Source organism: Muntiacus reevesi, chromosome 1 (assembly GCF_963930625.1).
Source record: "Muntiacus reevesi chromosome 1, mMunRee1.1, whole genome shotgun sequence".
Taxonomy (NCBI): domain Eukaryota; kingdom Metazoa; phylum Chordata; class Mammalia; order Artiodactyla; family Cervidae; genus Muntiacus; species Muntiacus reevesi.
Genome location: NC_089249.1, coordinates 188933693 through 188951888, shown reverse-complemented (window position 1 = coordinate 188951888; position 18196 = coordinate 188933693). Strand labels below are relative to the sequence as shown.

At 38.9% G+C, this 18196-nt stretch overlaps 1 protein-coding gene and 1 pseudogene across 1 annotated transcript; both read left to right on the top strand.

Moving 5' to 3' along the window:
- Positions 1 to 2187: 2187 nt before the first annotated feature.
- Positions 2188 to 3144, top strand: LOC136156036 (olfactory receptor-like protein OLF4). The gene has a single exon (XM_065918392.1). The coding sequence runs from the start codon at positions 2188 to 2190 to the stop codon at positions 3142 to 3144; it is 957 nt and encodes a 318-aa protein (XP_065774464.1).
- Positions 3145 to 4448: 1304 nt separating this feature from the next.
- Positions 4449 to 11430, top strand: LOC136156010 (olfactory receptor 1571-like; annotated as a pseudogene).
- Positions 11431 to 18196: the final 6766 nt, after the last annotated feature.

The window sequence follows — 18196 nt, the reverse complement described above, 5'->3', positions numbered from 1 at the left end:
GAGTAATTCCCCCAGGGGACATTGAGCTACACCCATAGACATTTTTCACTATCACAGTGGGATGAGGTAGGTGGTGGGCAAGGATCCTTATAAACGTCCTAGAGTATGCAGGAATGATACCACTACAGAGAATGACCTGGCTCAGAATATCCAGTGGTGCAGAGACCGAGGAACCCTGAATTACAGAATATCTGTTTTTAACATTTACAGCTCTCTTCAAGTTGTTTCCCCAATGCATCACACTTCACATTTATTCTAGCAGAATTAGAGAATACTGCTCTTTTTCTTTGTGTTAAAAAAAATATATGTATGTTTGTGTATATGTCAGTCTCAATCTCCCCATTCATCTTATCCCACTTTCCCTCTTAGTTTCCATGTGTTTGTTCTCGCTCTGTCTGTGTTTCTGCCTTGCAAACAGCTTCATCTGTACCATTTTTCTAGATTCATTTTTTCTGAGTATTTTTGACCAAAAATTTTCTGTTTCATAGAGTTTAATGTATCATTCTTTAAACATATATATATATATATATATATATATATATATATATATATATATTTGGCTGCACTGGTCTGAGCTGGGTCTTCCCAGGTGGCTCAGTGGTAAAGAATCTACCTACCTGCCAATGCAGGAGCCACAGGAGACTTGGGTTTGACCCCTCGGTTGGGAATATCCCCTGGAGAAGTGAATGGCACCCACTCCAGTATCCTTACCTGAAAAATTCCATGGACAGAGGAACCTGGTGGGCTATAGTCCATGGGGTCACAAAGTGCTGGACACAGCTGAGCAACAGAGCATGCATGCAGGCCCTGATCTTAGTTGTAGCATGTGGGATCTTGATCTTCATTGCATACAAGATCTTTGATTGTCATTATAGCATGCAGGCTATAGGCTATTCTCTCCCCTAAGAGAACTAAGATCATGGCATTTGGTCCCATCACTTCATGGCAAATAGATGGGGAAACAATGCAAACAGTGACAGACTTTATTTATTTGGTCTCCCAAATCACTGCAGATGGTGACTGCAGCCATGAAATTAAAAGATGCTTACTCATTGGAAGGAAAGCTATGACCAACCTAGACAGCATATTGAAAAGCAGAGACATTACTTTGCCAACAAAGGTCTGTCTAGTTAAAGCTATGGTTTTTCCAGTGGTCATGTATGGATGTGAGAGCTGAACTGTAAAGAAAGCTGGGCATCAAAGAATTGATGCTTTTGAACTGTGGTGTTGGAGAAGACCCTTGAGAGTCCCTTGGATTGCAAGGAGATCCAACCAGTCCATCAAAAAGGAAATCAGTCCTTAATATTCATTGGAAGGACTGATCCTGAAGCTGAAACTCCAATACTTTGGCCACCTGATATGAAGAACTGACTCATTTGAAAAGACCCTGATGCCAGGAAGATTGAAGGCAGGAGAAGGGGACGACAGAGGATGAGATGATTGGATGGCATCATCGACTCAATGGACATGAGTTTGAATAAATTCTGAGAGTTGGTGATGGACAGGGAGGCCTGGCATGCTGCAGTCCATGGGGTCACAAAGAGTCAGACATGACTGAGAGACTGAACTGAACTGAGTATAGTAAAATAAATATATGTATGACAAATGAGAAAATCATATGAAAAAAGTTATTCAGTGTAAGAGGATAAATAATCATGGCATATACATGATTTATAGATTATGGTCTAGGGAGGGCTTTGAATGTTAATAAAAAAAAAAAAACAGAACCAGAAGTAGTATGCCCACTCAACCTACAAAAGGGAGATCAAAGCTCAAAGAACATGAATAACAAAGAAGATGGCACAGAAGTAAAATGAGAAAGGATTTTGCCTCATCCCCTACTGATACCTATTGAAGCTAATGTCTTAACTGTGACATGTAAGTAATAGCATTTATGTTAGGTTGGTGCTAACGGTAAACATCTTGCCTGCCAATGAAGGAGTTTTAAAAGATACAGGTTCCATCCCTGCATCGGGAAGATCCCCTGGAGAAGGAAATAATCCACTCCAATATTCTTGCCTGGAGAATCCCATGGACAGAGGAGCCTTGCAGGCCACAGTTCATGGGATCGCAAAGAGTCGGACATGGCGGAAGTGACTGAACATGCATGCATGCTAGGTTGCTAATGCTTGCTTGTGTAAAAGTTAATCAGTTACTATTCTATATCTTGGTAGTTACCTACAAGGCATGGAACCACAAAATATTTCAGAAGTTTCAGAATTTCTTCTCATGGAATTTTCAGAGGCACCTGAGCTGCAGCCCCTCGTATTTGGACTTTTTCTGTCCATGTACCTGATCACTGTGTTTGGAAACCTGCTTATCATCCTGGCCACCATCTCAGACTCCCACCTCCACACCCCCATGTACTTCTTCCTCTCCAACCTGTCCTTTGTAGACATCTGCTTCACTTCCACCACCGTCCCAAAGATGCTGTGGAATATCCAGACACAGAGCAAATTGATCACCTTTGAAGGCTGCATCATCCAGATGTACTTTTACATACTCTTTGCAAGTTTAGATGATTTTCTCCTGACTGTGATGGCCTATGACCGGTTTGTGGCCATCTGTCACCCGTTGCATTACATGGTCATCATGAACTCCCGACTCTGTGGTCTTCTGGTTCTGATATCTTGGATCGTGGGTGTCGTGTACTCCTTGTTACAGAAGTTAATGGTGTTGCGATTGTCCTTCTGTGCAGACTTCAAAATACCCCACTTTTTCTGTGAACTCAATCAAGTCTTACAACTTGCCTGTTCTGACACCTTTCTTAATGACATGGTACTGTATTTTGCAGCTACCTTGCTGGGTGGTGGTCCTTTTGCTGGGATACTTTACTCTTACTCTAAAATAATTTCTTGCATACGTGGAATCTCATCAGCTGAGGGAAAGTATAAAGCATTTTCCACCTGTGCATCTCACCTCACAGTTGTCTTTTTATTTTATTGTTCTGTCCTAGGAGTGCACCTTAACCCTGCCACTCCCCACAGCTCAAGATCAGGTGCAGTAGCTTCAGTGATGTACACAGTGGTCACACCCATGCTGAACCCCTTTATCTACAGTCTAAGGAATAAAGACATAAAGGGGGCTCTGAAGAGATTCTATGAAATACTAGGTAGAAAAGACCAACTCTGCTGGGGGAGATGAAGTGACCTTGATGACATGACTCAAAGCCTCAGAATCAGAAATTTGGATTCTTTGGTCATTGTAGAATCAAATTTGCTTCTTCTCTTTGTTCCCTGGCATTTTCATTAAAATAATTCCATGTATTGATTTATTAAGCTTTCTCCTCAATCTGATATATAGGCTTTTTATTTGTACTTTTTCCTACTTCAAAATTTTCCTATCTTTGGATCAGAAATATTTGGAAATACTCATGTCCTTCAAGAGAGGACTGAGTTTCTTAAGAATAATTTATTCTCGAATGACATATGTCATTACAAGTAAGTTTTCTCTTATTTTTCTAAACAACAGTTATTAGTTTTATTACTCATTTTTATTTAAAGTAAAGTTGACAACTAAGGTATTTTAAATAGGTTCTAATAGGTTACGTTGAACATTCAGATGTGGAACTGTGGATACAGAGCTGACTATAAAATTATATTTAGATTTTTTTACTGTGCAGAAGGTCAGTGCCCTTCACCACTGCATTGTTCAGAGTAAACTTGGTATATCACAATATTTACATGACCAAAGGATGACTCACTGGAAGACTGAAATGCTTATCCAGTCACGTGATTAAAGATTACATGTTTAGAGCAAACAAACACACTTTTCATCTTTTCTTGCTTATCTGGAGAGGAAACTTAATGTACCAGTTTTTAAAATAGTTATCTGAAATAAAATTTAAAGACAGAGTATTCAAGAATGCTACCTTTAAATATCAGAATAATTTCGTATTTGAGAAGAAGCTGATTAATATAATTGTCTTCAGTTCTGTTCACTTTTATTTTTGATCAGTTAGCTATTGCTGCATAATAACTCATCTTCATAGTCAATGCTTTAATATAAGCTTATTAACAAATGAGTTTGTATAGTGTGTGGTTATCCTGATCTCTGTTTGGTTCCTCATAAATCTATACTCACCTGTCATTTTCTATGTTGTAATTCTAAAGTCTCAACCATGATGTTGTATACTGTTATACTGGATGTCTTTCTTTACCAATATATGATAGTTAACTCCATGTATATATGTCAATCTCACAGTTTACGAAAAAATAAATATATCTTTGATGACATCAGCATCATGGTAGCACAAGACACTCCCTTTTTCTCTCCCCTTCTATCTCTGATTAATCAGAGTTCCATAACTCAGCAAATATTCATCTGTCCCATAACCAGGAGTCCAGAGATTCATACAATTTTACATGTTAAATTGGGTTGATTAGAATACACAGAAGAGGTGCATCTAGGGGAAAACAGCAAGAGGCAGTGCCCCCGGTCCCAGCCCAATGGCTGAGGCAGCTGAGTCCACAGACCCAGAGCACCTGGTAGCACCAGTGGAGGAAGCACACGGGAACCTGGCCTTCCAGATGCAGCCTTATCTACAACCAAAGGGAAACTGGGTTGGTGGGGACCTTGAACCAGGTGACTCTGGATGATGCAAAATTGCCCACTATCACATTCCCTGAGCAGAGATGCCAGCAGATGAGTGAGCACATGCGTGCTCAGTCACTCAATTGTGTCCGACTCTTTGCCTCCCCCTGGATTGCAGCCCTCCAGGCTCTTGTGTCCATGGAATTTTCCAGGCAAGAATACTGGAGTGGGTTGCATTTCTACTTCAATAAATGCAACTCGGATGCAACTCAGGTAAAAGAAACAAGAGACTTGTGTTACTGTGTCACCTAGCTGAAAAACACAGAAAGGCCTCTTGTTACCAGTTTGTGGAATTGTTAGAATCAGAATGAAGAGACTTTTACCTAAGTGAAAAAGGTGTTTATAATTTCAAAAGCACTGCCAGAGGCGCTACCACTGGGCACCATGAAAAACCGCAGTAATACAGAATCACAAAAAGAAAATGACAATTTTCCAGAAACCAACCTTAACACCATAGGAGAATGTGATCAAGCCAGTGGAAAACTCAAATAGTGTCATGGAGAAACTCAGGAAGCTATGGGAACACTCTCAAAAGCATTTAAACTCATAAATTTAAAAAAAATGAAAATAAGAAGTGATTTTCAAAGAGATGAAAACTCTTAAACGTAACCAAACAAAGATACTGCAGTTGAATAACTCTGTAAATGAGATGAAAGATGCATTAGAAAGCACTAAAAGTTGAGCAGATCATATGGCGAAGAGAAATAGTGACCTCAAAGGTAGAATGATTTAGGAATAAGAGAACTGCTTTTTTTTTTTTTTTTTTTTTAAATGGAGACTCTACACAAATTAGAGGACTCCATTAGAAGAGGTAATAAGTATACTGAGTATCTTAGGAGGAAAAGAGAGTGCGAGAGAAAGAAAAGATACTATTTAAAGAAATAATAGCTGAGATCTCTTCCAGAATAGGGAATAAATAGCAGGTAGAATGTAACAGTGGAGAAGGAAATGGCAACCCACTCCAGTGTTCTTGCCTGGAGAATCCCAGGGACGGAGGAGCCTGGTGGGCTGCCGTCTATGGGGTCGCACAGAGTCGGACACTACTGAAGTGACTTAGCAGCAGCAGCAGCAATAGCAGCAGAATATAGCAGGTGGTCCAACTTACCAATTATAAAGCCTTTCTTAATGACATAGGGATATATTTTGAAGCTGTATTCATGGGTGGTGATCACTTATGATCCTTTGCTCATACTATAAGATAGCTTCCCCAGGTGGTGCTAGTGGTAAAGAAACTGCCTGCCAATGCTGGATACTTAAGAGATACAGGTTTGATCCCTCAGTCAGGAAGATCCCCTGGAGAAGGAAATGGCAACTACTCCAGTATTCTTGCCTAGAGAATCCCATGAACAGAGAAGCCTGGCAGGCTACAGTTCATAGGGTCTCAAAGAGCCAGACATGACTGAAGTGACTTATTGCACAAGTATGCACCCATCTGTGTGTCTCAACTCTCACTTGTCTCCTGATCTATTGTGACAGTCTAGAACTCTACCTTTGCTTTGCTGGTATCCATAGCTCACAGTCAAGTGCAACAGCCTCAGTGATGTTCACTGTGGTTACACCTGTGCTGAACCATTTCCTTTTAGTCTAAGGTATGAAGATATAAAGAAAGCCCTGAAAAGGTTCTTTGGGATGGCTGTAATAGAAGGACTAATTGTCATAAGGTTAAATAAGTCCTTATTTTTTGCAAACTGCAAAGCATTTGAGCCAGAATTTAATATTCTTTGTTCAGAGTGTGAACATAGAATTGTTCTGTGTCTCTATTTCCTGAATTTTCATTTCTTTGATTCAGCTTCTTTATACCATTGAAGTAATTCACATTTATCCTTCCTTCACTGTCTGATTTACAAAGAGTTTCCCCCTTTGTTCATTTTCTACTTTCTCAAAGCTTTCCCAAACTTGATTTAAAATATAGGTAATGCTTATTTGTTTCATAGGGCAGCATGGATTTCTTAAGGATAATTTCTGCTCAGAGGACATATATCATCCCAAATAATTTTTCTCTGCGCTACTGAAAGATTGTAGTAAACAATAGGACTACTGTGGGAAAACTACATTTATTATTAGCCAAGGTATTTGATATGATCTTATAATAGAGGAAATCTGAGACTACAGCTTTTCATTTTGTGTACAACGTTCTTCTGAAAATCACTGCCATAACTGTCCTTGAAAATGGAGATTGAACCTACAGTGTGTTTTATAGGTGGTTATCTAGCCTTATTCTTCTCTTTCAGATCCTGTTCTCTTATTCAGCATTGTCCACAGTGCCTACCTTAGTTACTGACAAATGATAATCCACTACAGGTTTCCAAATGAAGTCTACACAGCAACACACATTTGAGTACATTCACTTAATATGACCTTTAAGTCAGGGAAAAAGTGTCAATAGGATGAAAATTTAAATTACATTTTTTATTACTAGGCAAAATATTTTATTTTCATGCTCTATATCTTTTCAATAAAGTTTTGGTGTCCATGTGAAAGTCTTGTTGTTGTTAAGGTCAAGCAATGGTTGATGTGTTTATGATGACAAATTATGTGTAATCACCTATAAGTGACTCCCACTCTTGGTGGCTCAGTGGTAAAGATTCTGCCTGCAATGCAGAAGACCGGTGTTCCATCCCTGGGTGTGGAAGATCCCCTGGAGAAGGAAATGGCTACCCACTCCAGTATTCTTGCCTGGAGAATCCCATGGACAGAGGAGCCTGGCGGGCTACAGGACATGACCAGACATGACTGAACAACTAGCACTTTCACTTTTCTCCTATAAGTGAGTGAAGAACTTGTTTTCAAACTTATATACATAAAAGCTTCTTGGTGAGAAGACTAACCCTGTGTATACCTGACTCTAACCCAGGACCACAGCCTTGCTATTGAATGTGATTCCCAGACTAGGCATTGCAGCATCAACTACTCGTTAGAAATGCAGTCCTTGGCCCCACTAGAAACCTGATGAATCAGAATTTGTATTTGAACCACAAATCTTGGTGATTTGTATGCAAAATGAATCTATAGATGTTCTGGTCTGAATAGGGTTTCTCACATTCTTACTTTTGCCTTACACAGGCTAAATATTTGTATTTCATGCTGTTCTGTGGTTGAGAATCACTGCCCAGAGTTCTAGAACTAGGAGATTCCAATCCAGATTCCAGCCCTTACATGGTTTATACCATTAAGTAGAACATTAAATCCTTCAGAGTCTCATTTTGACAACGGAGAATGGAGTTCGTAAAAGTACTACTTCGTACAATTCACTGTTTTTAAAATTAAATCTGAAAAAAAAAAAAAATTAAATCTGACAATTTCTATAGTATGCCAGGGCTTCCCAGGTGACACTAGTGGTAAAGAACCTGCCTATCAATGCAGGGAACTTAAGAGACATGAGCTCGATCCTTGGGTCAAGGATAATATGCCAAGTGAGCTTATTGGGCATAACAATATCTAAATATCCCTCTTATAATTAAATACAAATGTTTTATAATGCTGTAAAAAATGACAGTTCTCAATTTCTAATATAGGTAGTACATTCTTAATTGTTTTGGGAAAGCTATCATGAATCCAGGGATTATAACACCTAAGGTTTTACACTAAAAAAACAAACATCCTCCTTTCTGAAGAGGGGAAGAGTCATTTTCAAAGCTTTGAAGACCCACGTGACCTAGTCAAGACAAATTCTTCATATCATATGTTTGAGAAAATTTGAACGCAGGGATGTCATGAGATTCTGTGAGAATTAGAGCTTTGGAAGAAGGAGAGTTAAAAGAGAAGCAGTAATAAAAATTTAATTTATCTTATAAAGCAATCTCCTAGGAACACAGAATTGGCAGAAAAAAAATTCTTTCTGTCCCGACCAGTGTCTCCAAGGGAAATCATGTACATAGAGGTTAGAGGAACAAGAGGAAAGCATGCCTAATTAACATGGAAGCCCTAAATATCTCCTCTGCTGCAGTCCCTCAGCCTGTGCCACTGTGGTTGGACAGGACGTGGTCGTTGCTTTTGCAGTCATATATCCGGCTGAGAGGTCAGTGCTTGGTCTCTTCCTGTTGTCCTGTTTGGGAACAAAAATTTGGTCTGCCTCATCAGTCTTTTAGCGAGGAGTTTTGACTTCCATCGGGAAAGCCTTCTCTCTGAATCTGCTTGCAGGTGAGCCTCAGAACTCCGCAGATACTGCAGGGAGAGAAGCAGAGAGGAGCGAAGCCAGAAACATGGACATGACAGAGGCCAGAGGTCAGCTGTCTGCTGGCTTCCCTAATATCAACGTGTTTGTTTACAATCTAAAAATAAAGTGAACATTGTGTTGGGAAATGCCAAGTCTCAGTGTTAACAATTAGATGGTCATAGCGGAAGTCCAATTAAAGGGAATGGAAGTTGTAAAATGCTTCCAGTAGATGTAGACAGTAAGTATAAAGATTTTATTTATCAACAGGTTGGGCAAATAGGGAAAAGCCTCAGGAAAAAGAAGTCTTCTGCTTTTGTTCTATGTATTTCTGGTTTTGAAGCGATAGTTTATCTCATTTGCATGTTTTCCTTTTGGGATATTCAAACTGTAAGGTGTTTCACATCATAAAGATATCACTGTTTGTGTCCTTAGCAAAAATATGTTTTTCTTTATTGCTTTTTCAGGACATCAGGGAGATGTCTTTGAACTTGGAATGTTGACAAACCAAGGGAGGTTTTATTTATTGCATTGTGTCGAGAGCTGTTTGAGTTTACTGGACATTTTCCCCTGATATTCATATGTCTATTCTGTTCCTCTATCTCATAGTTTTTATATTTCTTTAAATAAAAAGCAGAAATTAGCCATACCAAAATGGAACTCCAAGCTTATTTCCAGGTTTATTTCCATGGAAAATTTATAAACTGGGATTTCTGGGTACCATTTACAAATCCTTCATGAGAAAGTTAATCTGATCTGACTAGCTTGAGTTGTAACTAATCGGGGCCTAAGGAGGGTGGATCTGGGTGAGGAATGCATGGCAGTAACACAACCTAGGGGGACAAGGTTGTGTGTGTGTGTGTGTGCACGCACACCTGAGCCTTGGGAAGTGAGAGCAGTTCTTTGAAGCACCTGCACTCACACATTGAGATGACTTACAACACAGAAGCCAGAATTCAATCAACAGATGGTATGAAGAAGTGGATCTGATATAATCACAGGAAGCTTTTATGATTAAGTTAATAAAGTGCTGGGAACAACACAGAAGGAGTGATTCTCTGTGGACTGAAGGTTCACTTATAGTGGGGAGGCCACCTTGTTCCTCAGCATTCTTGACACCATCTCTAATCACTCCTGTTCTAGCTTATTCCTCTGCCCCACTGGCTTCCTTGTTTGGATCTGAACATGTGGAATAATCATCTTCCTCAGTTACTTTGCAGTGGCCAGGCATAAACTTCTCCTCTTGTCAAACTAGATCCTTCTCTCTCTTTCTTTGCTATCTGTTCAATTATCACCTTGCTTTCTGACCCTGCCTGAACCCTCAGTACAAAATAACACCTCCTACAACTCTCTTCTTTATATCTGGTTTTGTTTTCTTCATAACATTTGATACCAGCTGACATATCGTATTTTGTTTGCACTTCATCTCTCATCATCCTTGGATTGTGGGAGATTTGTTTTCCATCGCTCTCTACTTATTGCCTGCATGTAGTTGAAACACAGCTGGCACTCAATATATATTTCTCAAATATATGAAACAATTTCTCATTAAATCTCTAGAATATATGACTTCTGGAAATATGCTAAGAATGGGACAAATATTCCTAGTCAGAAATGAAATGGAGTATACCCTCAAAGAGAACTTCTCTGTAAATAAAATATTAACATTGATTTATAAAGAGCTAAATAGTTTTAGCTATGTGAATTATACCAGTTTTGTGAAAATTAGTCATATTATTTTTTCTTTTTCCTGTTAATCACCTCCACCACATGGAACCAGCAAATAATACACAAATTTCATAATTTCTTCTTCTGGGACTTTCAGAGGAACCAAAACTACAACTGCTCACATTTGGACTTTCCTCTCCATGAACCTGATCACTGCATTTGGAAACCTGCTCATCATCCTGGATGTCAGCTCAGACTCCCACCTCCACATTCCCGTGTACTTCTTCCTGTCCAACCTGTCCTTTGCAGACATCTGTTTCACCTTCACCATCATCCCAAAGATGCTGGTAAATATTCAGACACAGAGCCAAGTTATTACCTATGGAGGCTGCATTGCCTAGATGTATTTTTACATTCTCTTTGGAGAACTAGATGATGTCCTCATAACTGTGATGGCCTATGACCGCTTTGTGGTCATTTGCCACCTTTTGCATACATGGTCATCACGAGCCCCCGTCTCTGTGGACTGCTGGTTCTGACATCCTGGGTAGTGGTTGCCTTGTTTTCCTTGCTGCACAGCTTAATGGTGTTGCCATTGTCCTTCTGTCCAGTTGTGCAAATTCCCCACTTTTTCTATGAACTCAGTCAGTTGGTACCGCTTTCCTGTTCTGACAACTTTCTTAATAACATAGTGATGTATGTTGCAGCTGTCCTGATGGGTGTTGGTCCTTTTGCTGGTATCCTTTACTCTTTTTCTAAAATAGTTTCATGTATGTGTAAAATCTCATCAGCCTGGGGGAAGTATAAAGCATTTCCCACCTGTGTGCCCACCTCTCAGTCGTCTCTTTATTTTATTGTACTACCTTAGGTCTGCTGCTACCCGTCTCTCACACTCAAGTGCAATTGCCTCGGTGATGTACACTGTGGTCACACCTATGCTGAACCCCTTCACTTACAGTCTAAGAAGTAAAGACATAAAGAGGGCTCTGAAGGGATTCCATTTCATGCCAGTATAAAATGGCCAATTATACTAGGGCTGATGAAGTGCCCTTGATTGCATAACTCAAAGCCTCAGAACCAGAAGTTGTGGTTCTTGAACACTGTGGAATAAAATTACTCCTTCATCTGATTTCCTGGGATTTCCATCTTTTAAATTCAGTTTCTTTGTGTAATTTTATGGCTTCCCTGGTAGCTGGGATGGTAAAGAGTCTGCCTGCAAAGCAAAAGACCCTGGTTCAAGCCTTGAGTTGAGAAGACTTCCTGGAGGAGGGCATGGCAAGCCACTCCAGTATTCTTGCCTGGAGAATCCCATGTACAGAGGAGCCTGGTGAGCTACAATTCATGGGGTTGCAAAGAGTTGGGCATGACTGAATGAGTTTCACTCTCACTGTGTACTTTTAGTAGATCTCTTTATTAAATCTTAGGCTTGGTTATACACATAGGCAGTTTTAATTTTTTCCTACTTCAAAATTTTCTTAGCTTTGGATCAAAAATGTCTGGAAATTCCATTTCTTTGATGGGGCATCATAGGTTAATTAAAAATAATTACTTCTCAAGTTAAATATGCCATCCTAAGTAATTTCTTCTCTTTCCCTGAAGTGATGAGTTGCATTATTCATTTAAAACAAACACTTAAGAACCAAAATAATTTGTATTATTTTTTTAAAGTTGGTTGAATTAGTGGTATAGGAAGATGACTGCAAAGTTATGGAGGATTTTTGACTATGCAGTAGGTTGGAAACCAACCCTCTTTTTGTTCAAAGGTCAACTTATGTGCCTATGTACATTGCTTTGGTCAAAAGGTTGATTTTCTTTTTTCCATACCATAGCATCTTGGGCTTTCGTGGTGACTCAGAAGGTAAGAAACTGCCTGCAATACAGGAGATGTAGGTTTGATCCCTGGGTCAGGAAAATCCCCTGGAGAAGGAAATGGCTACCCTCTCTACTTTCTTGCCCGGAGAATTCCATGGAGAGGGGAACCTGGTGGCTAGAGTCCATGGGGTCCCAAGGAATCTAACACTACTGGATGTGATTTAGCATGCGCACATGGTTGGCATATTTTAATATTTTCATTGTTTCCTTTCGAAAACTTTCAATGATGCCTACAAATATGACTCTTCCCATTGCTCTAAATAAAGTAACTCAAATTTTTCTAAATTTCATCATAAACACTAAGGGGGAAGCAGATAAACAATAGCTCTTATATATCCCCTATATATTCAATACAAAGGCATTTCTTCAACTTCATTATCATATACTCATAAGACAACTTGAATCTACCTGTTCATGGTATTCAAGGTCAGCACCAGCATGCTGACCTTGGTGCAGCAATGTTTCTGCACCAACATACATGTCCTGCCAAACTCTCCTGGGTAGCTGGAAAGGATATCTGTGCAGTCATCTTTTAATACTATTACCTGACAAAAAGAAAAATAATATTACAATCAGAGGGTTATCTTCAAATCAGAATAAATGCCAAAATTAAGATTAATATAGTCATAGCTGTGGTTTTTCCAGCAGTCATGTATGGATGTGAGATTTGAACCATAAAGAAGGCTGAGCACTGAAAAATTGATACTTTTGAACTGTGGGGCTGAAGAAGACTCTTGAGAGTCCCTTGGACTGCAAGGAGATCAAATCAGTCAATCCTGAAGGAAATCAACCCTGAATATTCATTGGAAGGACTGGTGCTGAAGCTGAAGCTCCAATACTTTGGCCATCTGATGTGAAGAGCCAACTCATTGGAAAAGCCTCTGATGTTTGGAAAGATTGAGTGCAAGAGGAGAAGGGGGCAACAGAGGATGAAGTGGTTGGATTGCCTCACTGATTCAGTGCACACACTGTTGCTGTTTTTCAGTTGCCCCCCAGCATCTGACTCTTTGCGACCCCATGCACTGCAGCACACGAGACCTCTCTGTCCTTCATCATCTCCCAAAGTTTGCCCAAGTTCATAACCATTGCATTGGTGATGCCATCCAGCCATCTCATCCTCTGACATCCTCTTTTTCTGGCCTCAATCTTCCCCAGCATCAGTGACTTTACCAGTGAGTCAGCTGTTCACATCAGATGAACAAAATACTGCAATTTCAACTTTAGCATCAGTCCTTCCAATGAGTATTTAGGGTTGATTTCCCTTAAGATTGACTGATCTGATCTCCTTGCTGTCCAATGGTCTCTCAGGAGTCTTCTCCAGCACCATAGTTTGAAGGCATCAATTCTTCAGCATTCCACCTTCTTTACAGTTCAGTTCTCACAACCGTACATGACCACTGGGAAGAACATAGCCTTGGCTATCAATGGACATTTGTTGGCAGAGTAATTAACATCTCTGCTTTTTAGCACACTGTCTAGATTTATCAGTTTTCTTGCCAAGAAGCTAACGTCTTCTGATTTCATGGCTTCAGTCACCATTTGTCATGAAGTAATGGGGCCAGATGCCATGATCTTAGTTTTCTTTTTTTAATATTTAGTTTTAAGCCAGCTCTTTCACCCTCATCAAGAGGCTCTTTAGTTCCTCTTCACTTTCTGCCATTAGAGTGATATCATCTGCATATCTGAGGTTGTTGATGTTTCTCCCACCTATCTTGATTTCAGTTCGTAACTCATCCAGCCCAAACTTTCTCATGATGTACTCAGTGTATAGCTTAAACAAACAAGGTGACAGCAGACAGCTCTGTTGTATTCCTTTCTCAATCTTGAACCAACCACGTGTCCCATTCAGGGTTCTAACTATTGCTTCTTGACCCACATACAGATTTTTCAGGAGACAGGTAAGATGGCCTGGTATTCCCATCTCTTTGAGATCTTTCCACATTTTATTATGATCCACATGGTCAAAGGCATAATCAATGAAACAGAGGTAGATTTTTTTTTGGAATTCCCTATCTTTCTCTATGATCCAGTGAATGTTGGCAATTTGATCTCTAGTTCCTCTTCCTTTTCTAAATCCAGCTTGGCCATCTGGAAGTTCTTCGTACACATATTGCTGAAGCTTAGCATGCAAGATTTTAAGCATGATCTTACTAGCATGGGAGATGAGCGAAGTCGTTTGATGGTTAGTATATTATTTAGTGTTGCCCTTCTTGAGAATTGGAATGAGGATTGACCTCTTAAAGGATGATGTCATCAAGGTGTTGCATTCAATATGTCAGCAAATCTGGAAGACAAAGCAGTGGCTACAGGACTGGAAAAGGTCAATCCTCAATGGACAAGAGTCTGAGCAAACTCAAGGAGATAGTGAAGGATAGGGAAGCTGGGCATGCTGCATTTCATAGGGTAGCGAAGAGTTAGACATGACTTAGTGACTGAAAAACAACAAAAACAAAGAGAAGCAGAGTATTTTCACTGACCTCAATTCTATTTGTTCTGGTTATTCAATCAACAATTTCCTCAGTTATTGCAGCATAACAAGCCAATCTAAAATAAAATGATTTTATCATAATGCCTCTATTATTGAATGGGGCAGTCAGGTGGGGAGTGGTACTGAGCCCTGCCTGACACTTGATGAATCTATATTCAGCTGGGAGTCTCTACATTGTGTTTCTAAGGCTCATTCATGAATCTGCATGTGACTCTTGTGCCGTTTTCTCTCAAATATATTTATACTCATCCTACTCCATGTTTATAACTAAGTTACTCATTTATAGAAAGTAAACGAGCTTTTCAAATGTGAATATTCTTCACTTAAGGTCACTGTTCCTATATCCATATATGTTGTTGTTTAATGACTGTCATGTCTCCAACTCTTTGTGACCCCATGGACTGTAGCCCACCAGGCTCCTCTTTCTATGGAATTTCCTAGGCAAGAATACTGGAGTTGGCTGCCATTTCCTTCTCCAGGGGATCTTCTCAACCCATGGATCAAACTCAAGTCTCCTGCATTGGCAGACAGATTCTTATAAACACATGCATGAAAATAAATAAATAAATGAAACCCCCCAATTAAAAGGAATCTTTAGAAAGAAAAATGGAATTGTAGGAATCAGACTCCCTGACTTCAGACTATACTGCAAAGCTAAAGTGTCAAAACAGTGTGGTATTAGCACAAAAATATAAGTGTTGATCAATGCAACAGGAAAGACAGCTCTGAGAATTAAGCCCATTTACCTAAGATCAACCAATCTATGACAAAAGAAGCAAAACTAAACCATAAGCATAGTCTCTTCAATAAGTGGTGCTGGGAAAACTGGACAGCTTCATGAACAAGAATGAAATTAGAACATTCTCTCTAACAGCATACAGAAAATAAACTCAAAGTGGATTAAAGATCTAAATAAAAGACCAGATACTATAAGCTCTTAGAAGAAAACATAGGCAGAACTTTCACTTAACCGCAGTAGTATCTTTTTGGATCTCTATCCTAGAGAATGAAAATAAAAATAAAGAAATGGTACTTAATTAAGCTTAAATGCTTTTGCACAGTGAAGGAAGCAATAAACAAAGCAAACAAAAAACTTTTTCTAAAGATATGACCAGTAAGGTTTAATCTCCTGAATATACAAACATCTCATGCAGCTCAATTAGAAAAAAAAAAATCCCAATTAAAAAATGAGCAGAAGATCTAAACATATTTCTCCAAAGACATAGATGTCTAAAAGGTGTATGAAAAGACTCTCAAAATCACTATGTGTGCTGTGCTGTCACTTCAGTCGTGTCTGACTCTCTGCAACCCTTTGGACTGTTGTCCACCAAGCTCCTCTACAGGCAAGAATACTGGAGTGGGTTGCCATTTTCTTCTCCAGGGGATCTTCTCAACCCAGGGATCAAACCTGCATCTCTGGGTTCTATATGTGTATATGTGTGTGTATGAATTACTGTGCTGAATACCTAAAACAAACATGGTAGTGTAATTCAGCTATACTTCAATAAAAATAAATTAACAATTGTTAATGATTTTTAAAAAATTAAAAAGATGTTTTAATCTTTTAAAATTATCCTATTATTGTATATGGTATTTACAGTTGCAAATTGTGGGTTTATTCCCTTAGTTCATTAAATCTGAGATACCATTCCTTTCTCTTTTGAATACATTGACTTTTCCCGCTTTAATTGTAATTCTGGGCATTATGGGGATTTAGCTTCAGTTGGACTGCTGCCAGATTTGATTAATCTTTTTTCTTTTCAGGTCCTCAGGGACTACTTGAGCTAAATAGATTTTTTTTCTTTTTTTTTTTTTTTTGCCTCATATCCATTTTTCTCTATCACTGTTTCTTTGACCAATTTTTAAAGTTTCTTTAATTACAAAACACAAAATTGTCATATTAAAAGGGAGACATATTTACATATGCATGGAATGATATTTGTGTATGTGTGCGCGTGTGCCACTATTATGCTCAGTTCTCAGTCATGTCCAACTTTTTGTGACCTCAAGGACTGTAGCCCACCAGGCTCCTCTGTCCAAGGAAATTTCCGTGCAAGAAAACTGGAGTGGGTTGCCATTTCCTTCTCCCGGGGATTTTCTGGACCCAGGGATCAAACTCGTGTCTCTTGTGTCTCCTGCACTGGCAGGCAGATTTTGTTTTGTTTTGTTTTTTAACCACTGTGCCATCTGGGAAACCTCAGGAAATGATAAGGGATAGAATTTGGGTACTATTTCTATATATTATGTATATAGATAATCTGATGCTGACAGCTTCTCCCATATCATCCATTTAGTAATTATTGGGCTTCTAATTACTTGACAGCTCCCATATCATCCATTTAGTAATTACTGGACTTCTAATTATTAGTAATTAGAAGAGATTGGTAGTAACTAGCCCAGGAGGTCACAGTGCACTCTGTCTATGTATGTGTGTGTGTTGTGGGGAATTATCAGCTTTTTATGACAATTTGATCTGACCTTTTGTACTCTAAAACAGGACACTTAAAACACAAAACAACAGAATGTCAACCAACACATGAAAATGAGGAGGGGATACATTTCTATTCACAGGACTTACTGGATTAAAAAAAAAAAGATGCAAATGAACTTATTTGTAAAGCAGAAATAGATGTACAGATTTAGGGAAGAGACATTTTGATACCAAAGCCGGGAGGGGACCAGATGAATTGTGAGATTGGAATTGACCTGTTAACTATGTATAAATAGACAGCCAATGAGAACCTATTGTATATGGCATAGTATACCACTTAATGACATGTGGTGACCTAAATGGGAAAAAAATTTTAAAAAGAAGGGATATATCTCTACATACAGCTGATTCAATTTGCTGTGCAGCAGAAACTAAGACAACATTATTATGAAACTATACTCCAAATAAAAAATAATTTTAAGAAGCCAATTATCAAAAAGCTGAAGAAATACTTCATTTTTGCAGGGCTCAGGCCATTGGAGCCTGAACTTCATTGTTCTTTGATTAGAGTGCTCCTTCTGTTTATTTCCTGAAATTTCTATTTCTTTGATTTCAACTTCTCTGTACTGTTGAAGTAAATCACGTTATTATGTTTCCTTCTCTGCCTGATTTATAGGCAGATTTCCCCTTTGCCATTTCCTACTTTCTGTTTTTTTTTTTTCTTTTTCTCAGCCTTGATGCACAATATTTAAAATTCCCATTTATTTTAAGGGCTAGCATATATTTCTAAAGAATAATTTCTTCTCAAGTGACAGACATTATTCCAAGTAATTTTTATTTTGTGTTACTGAAAGAATAGTCACAAGTTACATTATTGATATGGGAAAACACTACACTTAATAGCTGGGGCAAGACATAAAGTTTTGTGATAGAGGAAAGCTGATACCACTGCTTTCACTTCTGTGTACATCGTCCCTATGTTAGTCACTGT

Excerpts from the sequence above, each read along its gene's own strand:
- LOC136156036 (XM_065918392.1), top strand. The coding sequence starts at position 2,188 with ATGGAACCACAAAATATTTCAGAAGTTTCAGAATTTCTTCTCATGGAA.